At 45.1% G+C, this 16331-nt stretch overlaps 1 protein-coding gene across 1 annotated transcript in view; it reads right to left on the bottom strand.

Moving 5' to 3' along the window:
- Positions 1-10893: 10893 nt before the first annotated feature.
- CLDN16 (claudin 16) overlaps positions 10894-16331 on the bottom strand; it is a 32588-nt gene continuing 27150 nt past the window's right edge. Inside the window, exons 4-5 of the mRNA XM_060766755.2 lie at positions 14683-14874; positions 10894-11202 (exon numbers count right to left, since the gene is read on the bottom strand). Coding sequence (XP_060622738.2) covers positions 11069-11202; positions 14683-14874 — 326 coding nt within the window. The 3' untranslated portion in view covers positions 10894-11068. The remainder of the gene's footprint in view (positions 11203-14682; positions 14875-16331) is intronic.

The raw sequence follows: 16331 nt of genomic DNA, 5'->3' as shown, positions 1-16331 counted from the left end.
CTAACCAAAGCGGAAAAGAGGTGTAGCATGACTTCCCTGGATCTAGACACTAGGCTCCTATTGATACAGGCCAAAATGCCATTGGCTTTTTTTTTTTTTTTTGCTGCCACATCACATTGTTGGCTCATGTTTAACCTGTTGTCCATGAGGACTCCAAGATCTTTTTCACACGTACTGCTCTCGAGCCAGGCATCATCCCCCATTCTGTATCTTTGCATTTCGTTTTTTCTGCCTAAGTGGAGTCTCTTGCATTTGTCACTGTTGAACTTCATTTTGTTAGTTTTGGCCATTCATCTCTCCAATCTGTCAAGATCCGTTTGAATCCTGCTCCTGTCCTCTGGAGTCTTGGCTCTCCCTCCCAATTTGGTGTAGTCTGCAAACTTGATGATCCTGCCTTCTAGCCCTTCATCTAAGTCATTAATAGTTACCTCTAGACTGGATTACTGCAATGCGCTTTACGTGGGGCTACCCTTGAAGACAGCCCGGAAATTACAACTCCTCCAACGTGCAGCAGCTAGATTAATAACCGGGGTGAATTACAGGGAAAGTGATATCCCCCCAGGCGGCAGGATCTCCCGCCTTCAAGCTGGTCTGAACCGCAGCAGGGAGTTCCGCAGTTCCGGAGAGCCAAAGTTGGGTCTGACTGATGGAATGTGCCCCAGCGAGCAGCTCAAGCTAAATGCAAGGCTGCCAGAAGCCTTTCTTTCACTTTCCCCTCTCCCTCTCTTTGTAACAAAAAACCTAATAAAACACTTAAGATTTGAAACTTTAAATCCTTTCCGCTTGATACTTTGTGTCCTTTACTGACTGGAACTTTCCTAACCCAAAATAAACCTCTTTCTGAGCTCTGGGGAACCGTGAGCTCACCGGGGATGCCTTCCTGGCTTCCCTGGGCCCCCAAATCTGCGTTAGTTAAAACCGTGGATACAGAGGTTTTCCTAATGGGCCCCCTTATCCGCCAAAACAACAGCATGTCGGATTGGCCCCGTTCAAATTTCATATTTTTCTGCATTAAATTCTAAGACTAACTGCTATCTTGGTTTTCTCATTTTGGACTCCTACACCCGGGAAATAATTGTTTTTGTTTAAATATTAAATCTGGCCGAGTCAACAGCTGATTGTCAAATTTTCGCTGGCTTTTCCGGACCGCTGCATCCCGCTCGCTGCCGCTGGACCCACCGCCGTTGTCCAGGAAAGAGCCTTGAGAGAGGAGGGTTGGGCAGGGAGGCCCGGTCCTCGGTTGGGAGCACTAGTTCCACCAAGGACAGAGCAGTGGAACCTCGCTCCCCCTTCAGCTCCAGCTCCTGCTTCAAGGAAGAACCGATCTTCTGTTGGCCAGCCAGGACCATGGGCTGGCCTCCACCTCCAAGCCCCTTCGCCCGGACTTTGGGATTTCCAGTTTTCCTTTTCTTTCTTTTTATGAAATAAATAAAATATTTTCCTACTGTAATGAACTGGGAATGGGATGGATTGTGGGTTGTAAAAATATGAAATTCCTGTAAGTTTGTGATGCCTATGCCTTATGATTATGATATATGTAACCCTTATGAATTCCTCTGGATCCTCACCCCCTTGACCCTCGCCCCACAAAGAACCAGCGTGACCAGGAACTGCCTGAGGAAAGAGCCCCAGCCTCTTCCTCAATCACCCATTGATTGATTCATCAGCACGGACAATGCTACTGGTCCCCAACCCTAGCCCTCGGAGCAAGGCCAGCGAAGGGAAGAGGGTCAGCAGAGCCTTGGAATAAAAGACTGATTAATTCACCCAGATGTTGTTGACCCTCCGGGTGGTCCGATATTGATCTAGCCCATTCAAATCACTCACCAGACCCATCAAGGACAGGAAAGCTCTTTGTTTGCCAAATATCACCCTTTTCCCGCCCAAGACAAAGCCCGCATTCCAGCAGGCAGGAAATCCAAATCCCATCATCTTTCCCCTTTGTCTGCGGCCGTCCCACCCTCCTCGCTCCTGATTGGACCAAACTCAGAAGCGAGCGGAGGGCGCCCATTGGCCCTCCCGAGGCACAGGAACGTTCTGATTGGCTGAGAGCCGAGGCGGGCCGCCAAGCCTCCTCCCAGCTGTTCCAGCCTCAGCCAATCAGTGTCAAGCCGGCCGGCTAGGGGCGGCGGGAGTTTCAAACTGCTTTCTTTTGTCCTGTACTGTATAAAAATGCCTGAAATCTTTGTATCTGTATGCTTGTAGAGGAACTATCCCTACAGTTGCATCCAACTCAGCTGAATTGCAAATAAACCTCGATCGCTGGACTTCTTCCGCCTCTGGTGAGCTGATTTCATATTAAAAATATTCCTGCGCTCTTGGATTGGCTTCCGGAAAAATCTCACCAAGGTATCCAGGACTCTCTTTGGTGCAGTCCTAGGGCTCTCCTCTCTGGAGGGGCCCCTAAAAGGAGCTCGATATCAAAAGGTCAACTCCCCTGTTTAAGGAGCTTCACTGGCTGCTGTTTGTCTTCCGGTCCCAATTCAAGGTGCAGGTTATCACCTGCAAAGACCTAAACGGTTTGGGACCCACCTACCTTCGTGACTGGATCTCTCTCCATGAACCAGCCCGAGCTCTTAGATCCTCGGAGGAGGCTCTCCTTTTGCCCTTGCCATTATCACCGACTTGTCTTGTAAGCACAAGGGAGAGAGCCTTCTCCTCTGTGGCCCCCCGACTCTGGAACTCATTGCCCAGTGAGATTAGGAAGGCCCCTGCCTTAGAAACTTTCAAGAGGGATCTCAAAACCTGGCTTTTCCAATGTGCTTTTGGAGAGTAGCCATACTATCATACACAGTTGCTCCCCCTCAATGTTTTTTTTCTTCCTTTTGTCCCCAGAGTATATTTCCCCACCTGGAATCCCGTTCCTTTATGAGTTTCTTTTTGTAAGCCGCCCTGAGTCCCCCCTCGGGGGTTGAGAAGGGCGGGGTAAAAGTACCCGCAATAAATAAATAAAAATAAATAAATAATAAATTTCTCCCTCACTAACAATGTATTGTCGAAGGATTTCATGGCTGGAGTCACTGGGTTGTTGTAGGTGGTCAGTTGAAACATTCACACCTAGCTCCAGCAGACAAGAGTCCTTTGTCCCACCCTGGTCATTCCACAGATATATAAACCCTTTTTCCTAGTTCCAACAGACCTCACTACCTCTGAGGATGCTTGCCATAGATGCAGGCGAAATATCAGGAGAGAATGCCTCTAGAACATGGCCATATAGCCCGAAAAAACCTACAACAACCCAATCTGCTCCATCTCTGTCTTATCCCGATTTTAGTATTTTTAGTGTTTTAGTTTTTATCTTGCACATGCGGCACGCTCATTGTTATTTTATTGTGTATGATTTTGTTTTATCGTTTTTTGTTCTTATATGTTGTATGTATTTTGCTGCGTTGTTATTGTGTTTTGGTTTTATTGTATTGTAATATGTTGTTGGGCTTGGCCTCATGTAAGCTGCCCCGAGTCCCGTTGGGGAGATGGTGGCGGGGTATTAAATAAAGATTATTATTATTATTATTATTATTATTATTATTATTATTATTCCAAACCATTTCCAAAATGAAGCTGCTTCCACTCCAGAGATTTTTGATTGTGAATACAAATATTACATCAATATATATAGATTTACATTGCACATAAATGAATTCAATGACTGCACGTTGCTTAAGTTGCATTGACCGACCATTTGCGCAGGGTTCCATACTTTGCACTTAAACAACACAACCATTCAATGCTCAGGCTTCCTGCCAAAACTGAACTATAAAGGAGAGTCTACTGAACAAGCCAGTACCTGCTGCATGCCAAGACTGCCATCTGTTGAGGAGTTACGAAAGTGGAGGCATTACTTTTCATTCAACCCTCGTATATAGATTGACATTGCACATAAATGATGCAGGGCCTTAGCCAATTGTATTTTTAAAATGTAAAATGACAGACAATCTTTATTCCATGTACTTAGAAAGCTAGCATGTCAAGGAGAAGATAGTTTTCTTAAATGCAAGGCTTTTTCTAAGGGAGAGAAACAGCCCTTTACGGTGCATCTCAAGCGAACACATTGCCATTGGGCAATTAGAAGAGGTCATTAATGCTGAAGATCAATGACCTGTGGCTCTACCTGCGAGTCGACATTCAGACTCTGCATGCACCGTGAAAGGTCTGCGTTTTGATTTCCATTTTCTGTTACAAACCTGCAAAGCACGGTTGGGGATTTCGGCTCCTTTGCATCTTTCATCCTTAATAAACCTGTTTTGCACATCATTTGTTAAATGATGGGCTTTGATGTGAGATGATCCATTCTCCCCGTCTCCGGGTGTAAGCGCCTCGGCTTAAACAGCTCCAGCGCCTGATTAAGCATCCAATGCTGACTCTCCCTTTTCGAGGATGAACATAAAACCCAAGCTGTCATTTCCATGGGAGGTTGCCTTGGATATGAAGCAGCCAATCCCCCCGCAGTAAAAGCAACAGCAAAAGCAGCAAAATCACTGACGACGGGCTTGAAGCTCAATGTGCAAAAACGCATCACCAGGAAGAAGAGTGAAAGAGAGAGGAGCAGCGCCTCCTTTGAGCCAAAGTTGACAAAAGGTGCATCTATACTGTAGCATTAATGCCATTTTACACCACTTCAATAACGTTGGTTCAATCCTAGGGAATCTTGGGATTTGTAGTTTCGGAGGACACTGAAATCATGGAGGGATTTAGAAGCGTCTGGCCCTGAAGGAGAGACCCTGCGAACCCACCAAAAAGGGCTCGCTACAATGGTGAGCAAAGGGAAGCCCAATTTAAAAGGTTTTTCCTAAGTTCCCAAAAGAAATCTCACCAAAGTTGAAGGAAGCGACACCGAGATGGTTTTATTAGGCCTGGGTAACAGCGCAAAAATTTGTTTCTAAAATCGATTTGTAATTGGGGTGTTTTTTTGTTTCGATATTTAAAATAATTACAAAATTTTCCAAAAAAAAAGTTCGGTATTTACGAAATTTCGTAAATATTTACAAAACATTTTGTAAAGATGGTGCCCTTTTTTCCCCAATATTTTTTAAATATTTTTTAAATTTAATTATTAATTTAGTAGAATAGGGAGGAGAAATTATTATTGAGGGAAGGCAGGCACTCACTCTGGCGGGCCCTCTCGCTCACCGCTCGCTCGCCGCTCGCCCTCTCGCTCGCCCTCTCGCCCTCTCGCTAGGATGGGTTCCTTCCAGGAGGGGCTCTTTTTCCCAGGCTGCCAAACTACAACTCCCAGGATGCTACAGCATTGAGCCAATGTGGTGCCAAACCTCATCCAGGCTGCAGTGTAGATGGCTGCAGGATGGAGGGGTTTCCTGCCTCGAATTGAGAGAGAGAGAGAGAGAGAGAGAGAGAGAGAGAGAGAAGAGGAAGCAAGTGAGCCTTCTTTGGAAGAGAGCTCAGAACCCCCCTGCGAAAGGTGAGAGAGAGAGAGAAAGAAGAGAAAAGGAAAGAAAAAGAAGGAGACCTCCCTCTCGCCCTCTCGCTCGCCCTCTCGCTCGCCCTCTCACTCGCCGCTCGCCCTCGCCCTCTCGCTCGCCGCTCGCCCTCTCGCTCGCCCTCTCGCTCGCTTGCTCAGCCGGCGCCGAGAGAGGAGAGCTCCCAGCAAGCCAGGCGGCCATCTTACGTATTTCCGAAATGGACGGAAATACAAAATTTTTTGGCGCCTGCCGTTTCGATATTTAAAAACACTTCCAGGTTTAAAAATAAGTTTTGTAATCGTTTTGTAATTCAAAAATTAACGATTTTTTTTACGAATTACGAATTAACGAAACGAATTGCCCAGCCCTAGGTTTTATTGCGATCCAGCTGAAAAGGATGTCAGAATAGTTATAGTTATTTCATATGTATGTTTTTCAATGTGTTTGTATTGGTGTTGCAATGTATAAGTATTGCTTCTTGAAGATTTATTTAGTTATGTTCAGCTGTGTGTTAGAATTGTTATTAGAGGCAGAGAGAGAAAGAACCTTGAGACAGAGATAACAGAAATTCTTTCGTCCAGAGAAGAAAAAGGGAGTCATCCAGCTTGAAGGACAGGATGTTTACTTTTGCCTGTATGTCTTGTACTGTGTGTTCGTCGCCATTGTTAGTTCCACGATGTAGTCTTTGTGTATAGACGTTATAGTAAAGCTACCTTAGAAGAAGAATGCTGCCTGCGTTTGTTTATTTTAAAACTACACGCTTGCTGTGCCCAGACTGGAGAGTGGTCCCTCTGTAGACTTGTCCACAGCTGCATGGTATACAATGGTAGACTCCTGCAGAGGTGAGGGGATCCCTCTTGTCCTTTGCTGAACGTAGCATTTGTTGGATTTTCTTGGTGGGTTTGTAGATTGTTTGTATGTTGTGTTTCCTCATCAGCTTCCCTCTGCGGTCAGTGGTTCCCTTGATGTATGGCAGGAACACTTTTCCTCTGGGTGGATCTTCATCTTGACTCTCGTGGCTTGTTCTTGGTCTTGCAGCTCTTCTGATGTCTGAGGTGGAATATCCATTGGCCTGTAGAGCCCAGTTGAGGTGGTTCAGTTCATCTTGGAGGAGGTGGGGTTCACAGATTTATACAGAAACGGGGTTACCAGGTTTGAATCTCCCATGCCCCTCTGCCGGCTCGACGATGATTGGCTGGCGCTCTACAGCTGGGAGGAGGCTTGGCCACCTCCTGAGTGCCTGGGCCAATCGCTGGGCTTCTGCCGTCTTGGTGTCCTGATGAATCAGGAGAGAGGGAGGCGGGACGAGAGGGAAACAATGGATTCTTGAGAGGATTATGGAGGTAGGAAATGTCCATGTGGCCAGCGAGTCCTGGGGCCTGCGAGCTAGCCATTCCTATTGTCATTGAGTGGCTGCAATAAACATCCAAAATCTGGATCTTTCCAGTGTGGAGATATGGGAACAATGGGGAACTTTGGCTGAAGTCTTTAGTGAAAGAAAAGTTGAATCGGTAACAGATTAGGACAAAGTGCGACTTTCCAAAGGCCCCCTTCATCCTATTGAGATATGATTATAATTGCCAAATGACCACTTCCTCTAGGGGACCAACTCTGAGCCCAAGGTCACGATCCCTTTCTATTGTCCATGCAAATAGTGTCTTTTGATAAGGGTCTTTTTCAACTGGAGATTTCCTTCTTTCCAGGGTCACGCAAGGGTGGCTGCCGTGTATTTTTATACATTTTTCAATAAAGGGGAATTGGGCAAAAGGGTCAGGAAAAAGTCAGATACACAGGGAGGAATATAGATATCATAGAAAACATGCCCACTTATCCCTCCCACCAGAGTCCCATAGAAGTTCAAGAGAGCACATAGGTGTAAAGGGAGGGGGTGTCTCAGTAATAAATGTGCTACCTTCTTCTATATATGAAGCACAGGGCATAAAACCTTGATTAAATGTACACACTATCTAACATGGGGAGGGTCCTTGTTGTTGTTAGTGTCTTGGCAAATTGACCAAGTCTTAACCCTTATTATCCAGTCTGGTGTCCTTGTCCTTAGCAAAACTATAACTTACTATCTTTTATAAGGTGGTGGGGGGGTCATGTTCGACTTCAACACCAACACTCTTTGGTAGAGAAGGCTAAAGACTTTGCTAAACTACAAATCCCAGGCTTACATAGTACTGAGTCACGTCAATTAAAGCAGGGTTTGTGAGGATTTGTAAAGAGATGCCATGATGTGGTGGGTTCACTGGAAAGACATGTGTCGGCAGCTGATTGGCTGAGCATGCCAGGAGCCAGAGTTCTCATTGGCTGCTGTCTCTGGCTTGCTGCTGAGACAAACGGTTTTAACTGCCACTTTTACTTTGGAGAGTGAAGAGAGGGCTGACTGGATACAGCCAGGAAGGAAATTGCTGCCAACTCTCTGAGGCCTGTTTATTTCAAAGGCATGAGCAGAGATGGCCCTAGGTAATTTTCAATGGTAAGCAAACAGTATTTTGGTGCCCCCCCCCCCCAACCAATCATTGATATATATTTTCTGTTTGTCATGGGAGTTCTGTGTTCCATATTTGGTTCAATTCCATCGTTGGTGGAGTTCAGAATGCTCTTTGATTGTAGGTGAACTATACATCCCAGTAACTACAACTCACATATGTCAAGGACTATTTTCCCCCAAGAGCGCCTCAAGAGCGCCCCTGGGCAAAATCAACTATACTGCGAATTCTTACTTTGCGTAATGGGTTGAGCCGCCCCTGGGCATGAGGGATATTTTAAAGACTATTTAAAAAAGACTGTTTATTCACTATGTTCCATGTGTGAATATTGTTGTCCTGTTTGATCTTCTGAATTGAAGTAAAGATACTGTTACCTGTTACACAAACCTGAGTGACACTTTATTATACTGCAGGGTATATCTTGCTTCAGAAACTGTGGTAAAGCTTCCATTTATTTACATTTACAACCCTAGAATCATAGAATCATAGAATCAAAGAGTTGGAAGAGACCTCATGGGCCTTCATCCAGTCCAACCCCATTCTGCCAAGAAGCAGGAATGTTGCATTCAAATCACCCCTGACAGATGGCCATCCAGCCTCTGTTTAAAAGCTTCCAAAGAAGGAACCAACACCACACTCTGGGGCAGAGAGTTCCACTCAACAGGATTAAACTGAATGGATGCAAAATGTGGATACACATGGCGAACATTCAGTGTCATAGACCAATGGTTCTCAACCTATGGATCCCCAGGTGTTTTGGCCTACAACTCCCAGAAATCCCAGCCAGTTTACCAGCTGTTACGATTTCTGGGAGTTGAAGGCCAAAACATCTGGGGACCCACAGGTTGAGAACCACTTCCATAGACACACAACATATATAGACAGATACACAGAGGCTATTTAAAAGGCCTGTGCGGTTTCGTTCGTTAATTTCGTAATTCGTAAAACATTCGTTAATTTTTGCATTTACGGTACGATAACAAAACATATTTTCAAACCCGGAAGGGTTTTTAAATATCGAAACGGCAACACCCACAGTATTTACGAGCTTTCGCCCGTTTTGTAAATGGGGCGGGCGGGGCGAAGGGGCGGCGCGAGCGCACACCCAGTGAGCCAAGCACCGCCCCTGCCTGTTGGGCGCCCGGCCCGCGCGCGCTCACCCTTACAACCGGCCTCCGCGCGCCATCCAATCGGCTCCGGCTCCTGTGCCCTCCTCCTCCTCCTCCTGGCACTTCCTGCAACACAGCTGGGAGGAGGAGGAGGAGGAGGAGGAGGGTGCAGGAGCCGGAGCGCAGGAGCCGGGGAGGGGATTCCTGCAGCGCCGGCTCTGCCTCCGTGGCCCGCCTGAGACCAATACCATCTGATTGCCACAAATTGAAGGCTGCATCCATCCAGGCTCTTTTGCTGTGAGTTTTCAGGGCTGTATGAGTGTATGACCATGTTCCAGAAGCATTCTCTCCTGACATTTTGCCCACATCTATGGCAGGCATCCTCAGAGGTCTGTTGGAAACTAGGCAAATGGAGTTTATCTATGGAATGTCCAGGGTGGGAGAAATGAAAGCCATTCAATGCTAATCAAGGTGACCATTACTGCAACATTCACACTTACAAAATGTTTTGTAAATATTTACGAAATTTCGTAAATAACAAAACATTTTTTTTGGAAAGTTTTGTAAATATTTTAAATATCGAAACAAAAAAACACCCCAATTACAAATCGATTTTAGAAACAAATTTTTTCTTGATCAAACAGGCCTACTATTTAACATTCCAGCTTTTTTCATGAGGGTATTCTGCCCACTAGGGGAGCTGTCGCTTCACCATCCATTTGTGACACTGATGGAGTACTTCCTCATTCTTTGCATGCTTGCTGGAGATTTTTATGGTGTCGTAAATTAGCCTCCCCGCATAGGTAAAAGGTAAAGGTAGTCCCCTGACATTAAGTCCAGTCATGTCTGACTCTGGGGTGTGGTGCTCATCTCCATTTCTAAGCCGAAGAGCCAGCGTTGTCCATAGACACCTCCAAGGTCATGTGGCCGGCATGACTGCATGGAGCGCCGTTACCTTCCCGCCGGAGCGGTACCTATTGATCTACTCACATTTGCATGTTTTCTAACTGCTAGGTTGGCAGAAGCTAGGGCTGACAGCGGAAGCTCACGCCGCTCCCCGGAATCGAACCTGCGACCTTTCGATCAACAAGCTCAGCAGCTCAGTGCTTTAACCCACTGCACCACCGGGGGCTCCCCACATAAGCGGTACTTAAATTTCCTACTTGACAGTTGCAACTGTCTTTCGGGCTGCAAAGGTCGACAGCAAGCTACACAAATTGGTCAGAAGCTCACTCTGACCCAGGCTGGCTTTGAACTCATGACCTTTTGGTCAGTAGTGATCTTAATGCAGCTGACACCACAGTCCTGGTGCTTAAATGTACAGTGTAGATGCATCCTAAGTTGAATACACTCCATTATTAATTCTTATTAACGCATGCATGTTTTCCTTAGCTTGCAGCCATACGTAGGTAGGAAGCTTATCATTATCCATAATGTGCTTCACATGGATTAAACAATCTGCGTACATGATCACCTCTGTTTCTGTCTCCATCGGATTCCAGCTTTAGGAAACTGACTTCCTTTGAAAGAAAACCCAGGGGAAATCTCCAGTCATTCTGAACATCTGTTTATTTACAAATATACACGCCATGCAGAGATACCGCTCAAAAACAGCATCTGTTCCAGATCAAGGCAAATATTGTTTTGCGCCTGCTGTCAATTCCAAATTTTTGTTCCTCTGCGCAAGGGGATGCTGTTGTGTGTTCTGGAATTCCCTGCATCCACAGGATTACTTCTTAATTGGCAATCTGTACACATTACATCTCAATTATTCCATCAGAAAAGTAGCGTGTATTTTCTAAAAACAATGAACACAACTTGAGACTGCCTCCCTCCTCGAGAGAAACAGACCATCCACTGGTCACTTGGGATCAACTACATTTTTAGGGGTCGCCTCCAAAATTAAATCCACTTCTCTCCCATCAGATACTGCAGAAACTTTGCAACCGAAGCAATGGTTGGAATGTCCTTCTTGAAACCAGCCAGATCCTTTTGTGATGAGATGCCACCTCTATTAACTGTGGCATAGAAAGCCAAGGATGGCTCATACCCGAGTGTCCATGGCATACATTTTGGCCGTAGCCGTCTGAGAGGAGGGTTGGTAGAGGCCAGGCATCGTGGGAGCGGAGTAGGCCTTCCGGAAGGTGTTGGAGGAGAGGTACCTGCTGGAGCCCACATCTAGGGAAGGGACAAGAACAGGGCCAGTGTTATAGAATCATAGAATCAAAGAGTTGGAAGAGACCTCATGGGCCATCCAGACCAACCCCATTCTGCCAAGAAGCAGGGATATTGCATTCAAATCACCCCTGACAGATGGCCATCCAGCCTCTGTTTAAAGCTTCCAAAGAAGGAGCCTCCACCACACTCCGGGGCAGAGAGTTCCACTGCTGAACAGCTCTCACAATCAGGAAGTTCTTCCTCATGTTCAGGTGGAATCTCCTTTCTTGTAGTTTGAAGCCATTGTTCCGCGTCCTAGTCTCCGGGGAAGCAGAAAACAAGCTTGCTCCCTCATAGAATCATAGAATCAAAGAGTTGGAAGAGACCTCATGGGCCATCCAGTCCAACCCCCTGCCAAGAAGCAGGAATATTGCATTCAAATCACCCCTGACAGATGGCCATCCAGCCTCTGCTTAAAAGCTTCCAAGGAAGGAGCCTCCACCACACTCCGGGGCAGAGAGTTCCACTGCCGAATGGCTCTCACAGTCAGGAAGTTCTTCCTAATGTTCAGATGGAACCTCCTCCCTGTGGCTTCCTCTCACATGTTTATACATGGCTATCATGTCTCCTCTCATCCTTCTCTTCTTCAGGCTAAACATGCCCAGCTCCTTAAGCCGCTCCTCATAGGGCTTGTTCTCCAGACCCTTGATCATTTTAGTTGCCCTCCTCTGGACACATTCCAGCTTGTCAATATCTCTCTTCAATTGTGGTACCCAGAATTGGACACAATATTCCAGGTGTGGTCTAACCGAAGCGGAATAGAGGGGTAGCATTACCTCCCTGGACCTAGACACTATGCTCCTATTGATGCAGGCCAAAATCCCATTGGTTTTTTTTTCTGCCACATCACATTGTTGGCTCATGTTTAACTTGTTGTCCACAAGATCTTTTTCACATGTACTGCTCTCGAGCCGGGCGTCCCCCATTCTATATCTTTGCATTTTGTTTTTTCTGCCAAAGTGGAGTATCTTGCATTTGTCACTGTTGAACTTCACTTGACATTCATAACCACACCTTTATCACCCAAAGCTGGACTAGTATGCTAGCCAGAAGCCCCTAAGCCCTCTAAATATGGACATGGACTTCCTGGTGAGCACCCAGGTTGGCCACTTTGCTGGCCAATCCAGGAGGAAATCAGGTGGAGCTTGAATAGAAACTGAACTTAAAAATCCATACTCTCTGTATTCATGTTTTATGCTTATATTTTTGGTGCTAGGCATACTTGCATCCTTTCTAGCCAGCCCATCCTTAAAGTCTCTGTTGCCTGTTTTCATCCTGGTGAGTGTATTTTCTAATTTGAAATGTTTAGCAGTTAGCATAATGCTCGCCAGGTAGGACCCTCCATATCCGCGGTCCATAGATCTAAATCCGACTTCAGCAGGAGGCCAAAATGGGAAATCATAGATTTCTATAAGGAGCGCAATAAGGACTGGAGGATGTACAGCTTAGAGAAGAGGTTGAGAGAAGGGGGCACAGGAGCCATGGTTCAATATTTGAAAGGATGACACACTGAAGAGACAGCTTTTCTGGTGCTCTAAATTCTAGAGCAAGATGGAACAACCAATCAAAACTCCAGGAAAAGAGATTCCACCTGGACATTAGGAAGAACAGTTCAAGATAAGAATATGCTGCTGCCCGAGAGTCTGGTGGAGGTTTTCAAGCAGAGGCTGCATGGCCATCTGTCAGGAGGGTTTGGATTGTGTCTTCCTACTTGTCACAAAGTAGGTCACGAAAAGTTGGAAGTGTCTGAACAACAACTTGGCACAAAGGGAAAGGATGTTGTGACTCAGCTGGAACCACAGACTAATAGTGTTGAGACTCAGATGGGGTCTCAGAGTGACTTTGACGAGGATGATGGTACTCAGGTTCACAATCAGATTCAAAATGTTCCTGTTGTAGACAATGAGGAACAGGGTGTGGAAGTTCAGTTTCCCACAGCAGGGAATGATGTTTTTGATACTGAAATTAGCCAGGTGCAAATTGACTCAGAAAAGGAGGACAGTTCTCAGCCTGATAGTAAGCAAGAAGGCAACCAGGCTGACACTAACGAGCAGCCTGACCTTGAGGAAACAGGAATCTTAGATCGGGCTGACCGTTTGGAATTCAGAGTTCGAAGGAGTGTGAGAATAGCCAACAAGAAGGAGGTCAGAGGCCAAAGAAATGCTTTCATGTATTGCAAAGGGTATTAAGCAGTGTGTTTGAAAACAATCCTTTGTCAGAGCAACTTTTCGCTCAACCAAGCAGCTTGTGCTCGTTTGCCTGGATTATCTTGTAGTTCTTGTGTCCATGGTCTTGGGACTTTGTCATGTTCTCGTGAGATTTTGTTTTGTTGGTGCCTCTTGGAATCCTGCTTTACAGTGCTATGTTTTATTGATCTTTCATAGAATCATAGAATCATAGAATCAAAGAGTTGGAAGAGACCTCCTGGGCCATCCAGTCCAACCCCATTCTGCCAAGAAGCAGGAATATTGCATTCAAATCACCCCTGACAAATGGTCATCCAGCCTCTGTTTAAAAGCTTCCAAAGAAGGAGCCTCCACCACACTCCGGGGCAGAGAGTTCCACTGCTGAACGGCTCTCACAGTCAGGAAGTTCTTCCTCATGTTCAGATGGAATCTCCTCTCTTGTAGTTTGAAGCCATTGTTCCATTGCGTCCTAGTCTCCAGGGAAGCAGAAAACAAGCTTGCTCCCTCCTCCTCCCTGTGGCTTCCTCTCACATATTTATACATGGCTATCATATCTCCTCTCAGCCTTCTCTTCTTCAGGCTAAACATGCCCAGCTCCTTAAGCCGATCCTCATAGGGCTTGTTCTCCAGACCTTTTATCATTTTAGTCACTCTCCTCTGGACACATTCCAGCTTGTCAATATCTCTCTTAAATTGTGGTGCCCAGAATTGGACACAATATTCCAGGTAAAGTGGTCTAACCAAAGCAGAATAGAGGGGTAGCATTACTTCCCTGGACCTAGACAGTATGCTCCTATTGATGCAGGCCAAAATCCCGTTGGCTTTTTTTGCCGCCGCATCACATTGTTGGCTCATGTTTAACTTATTGTCCACAAGGACTCCAAGATCTCTTTCACACGTCCTGCTCTTGAGCCAGGCCTCGTCCCCCATTCTGTATCTTTGCATTTCGTTTTTCCTGCCAAAGTGGAGTATCATGCATTTGTCCCTGTTGAACTTCATTTTGTGAGTTTTGGCCCATCATCTCTCTAATCTGTCAAGATCGTTTTGAATCCTGCTCCTGTCCTCTGGAGTATTGGCTATCCCTCCCAATTTGGTGTCGTCTTTATTGGAACATTACTTGCTTTTAAGAACTTTTTATCTTTTACTTTTCAATAAACTACAAAGACTTCAGTCCATGTGCAGTTTGGTGATTTCAGCAAGGTGAATCTACTCTGAGGTGCGACAAAGGACAAAGGAAACTACCTTCAGCTCTTACCTCTGAAGAGGTACATGCAGCAGGTCAGGAAAGCCCCCGACAAGAAGCACCCAAGGGACCCGCTGAGGCCCAGCCAACAGGACCAGCCAAACTTGTACTGGATGCCCACAAAGACGTTGTGCAAAACCAGGGTGGAGCGCTCCACATAGACCCCAATGGCATACCAGACAGAGCCAATGAGCCCAGGAACCCCTGCAAGAAACAGAGGAAGGGGGGGTGGGGTTCAAATTAATTATTATTCTATTCTAATACAACTTCTATTACATATCACAGTATTACAAGAAAGCAATATAATGTATAGCTTTCCTTTTGTCTCATTTTCCCTCCCTCCCTAAGTCGTAGACGTTTGCAAACTCCATCCCTATGTCAACCCTCTTAGTAATGAATTGACCTCTACTTAATTGTCTAATGTTATTCATAATAGTAATATCTTCCCCTCGTCATTATTCCCAAATCTCACTCGATCTGCTATTGCTCTGGCCCTTAGAGCTGATAAACGGCTTCCATATCACCTCCCACAAATTCTCTTCTATGTCTCCTCTCTCTAATCTCACTTTGTATGTTAATTCTTCATATAGCTCATATTCTGCTTAACCAACTCTGTAAATTCACTAACTTTTTCTATGCCTCAACTATTTCTACACCAGAAATGATATACAGTCTTTGTTCAGTAGTCTTTGTCTTCAAAGAAGGAGATAAGCAGCCATAGAAGGGACTTTTCCTTCTTCTATCCAACTTATCCGAGTTAAGACCCCTTTCCCAAAACCTTTGTTATCTTTAGATAGTAGGCCTGGGTAACAACGGAAAAAATTGTTTCTAAAATCGATTTGTATTTGGGTTTTTTTTTGTTTCGATATTTAAAATAATTACAAAATTTTCCTTTTAAAAAATTCGATATTTATGAAATTTCGTAAATGGTAAAAAATTAACGATTCGATTTCCGAAACAATAACGAATCGATTCGTTAATGGCGGACGCGACTGCGAAATACGCTAAAAAACCTCCAAAACCTTCTGAAGCTTCCCTCTCCCTCTGTTCTTGACTGTTGGTGTGATATTATAATTTTTTTTTCACTAATTAAACCATAAAACTGGCCCAGACATGCGGAAATAATAACGAAACGACCTCAAAACAATAACTAAACGAATGCAATAACGAAATACGAAGCATTTACAAAACGTTTTTGAAAATTCGTTTTTTTTAATAATTGCTCCAGAATGGTTCGCTATCGTTTTGTAATTGAAAAAATTAACGAATTATTAACGAATTACGAATTAACGAAACGAAACCGCCCAGCCCTATTAGATAGCATAGCCGCATATGGTTCAACTCTCCCTATGATCCACATCCTCTCCAACATAATTGTGATACTCCGTTATTGACCCTCCAGGTTGAGAAACACCGCTGTAGGAAGTTCCTCCCACAGAAACAAAGTTTCTGCACTTTAATCAAGTTTTTTCTTGTTTTGTGATGGAATAAATTAGGAAATGACATTTATAACCTAGAAACAAAAATCATGTTACATAATGTAATCAACTCTATTAATTTTGGGCCAGTCTGTGCAGGTCATTTTAGATGCTGATCGTGTCCTCTGGAGCATTAGCTTTCCTTCCCAATTTGGGGTCATATACGCGAACATCTCCCCATAA

Source organism: Anolis sagrei, chromosome 3, assembly GCF_037176765.1.
Source record: "Anolis sagrei isolate rAnoSag1 chromosome 3, rAnoSag1.mat, whole genome shotgun sequence".
NCBI lineage: Eukaryota > Metazoa > Chordata > Lepidosauria > Squamata > Dactyloidae > Anolis > Anolis sagrei.
Note: the sequence above shows the minus strand (reverse complement) of the source record. Positions and strands in the feature narration are given on the sequence as shown.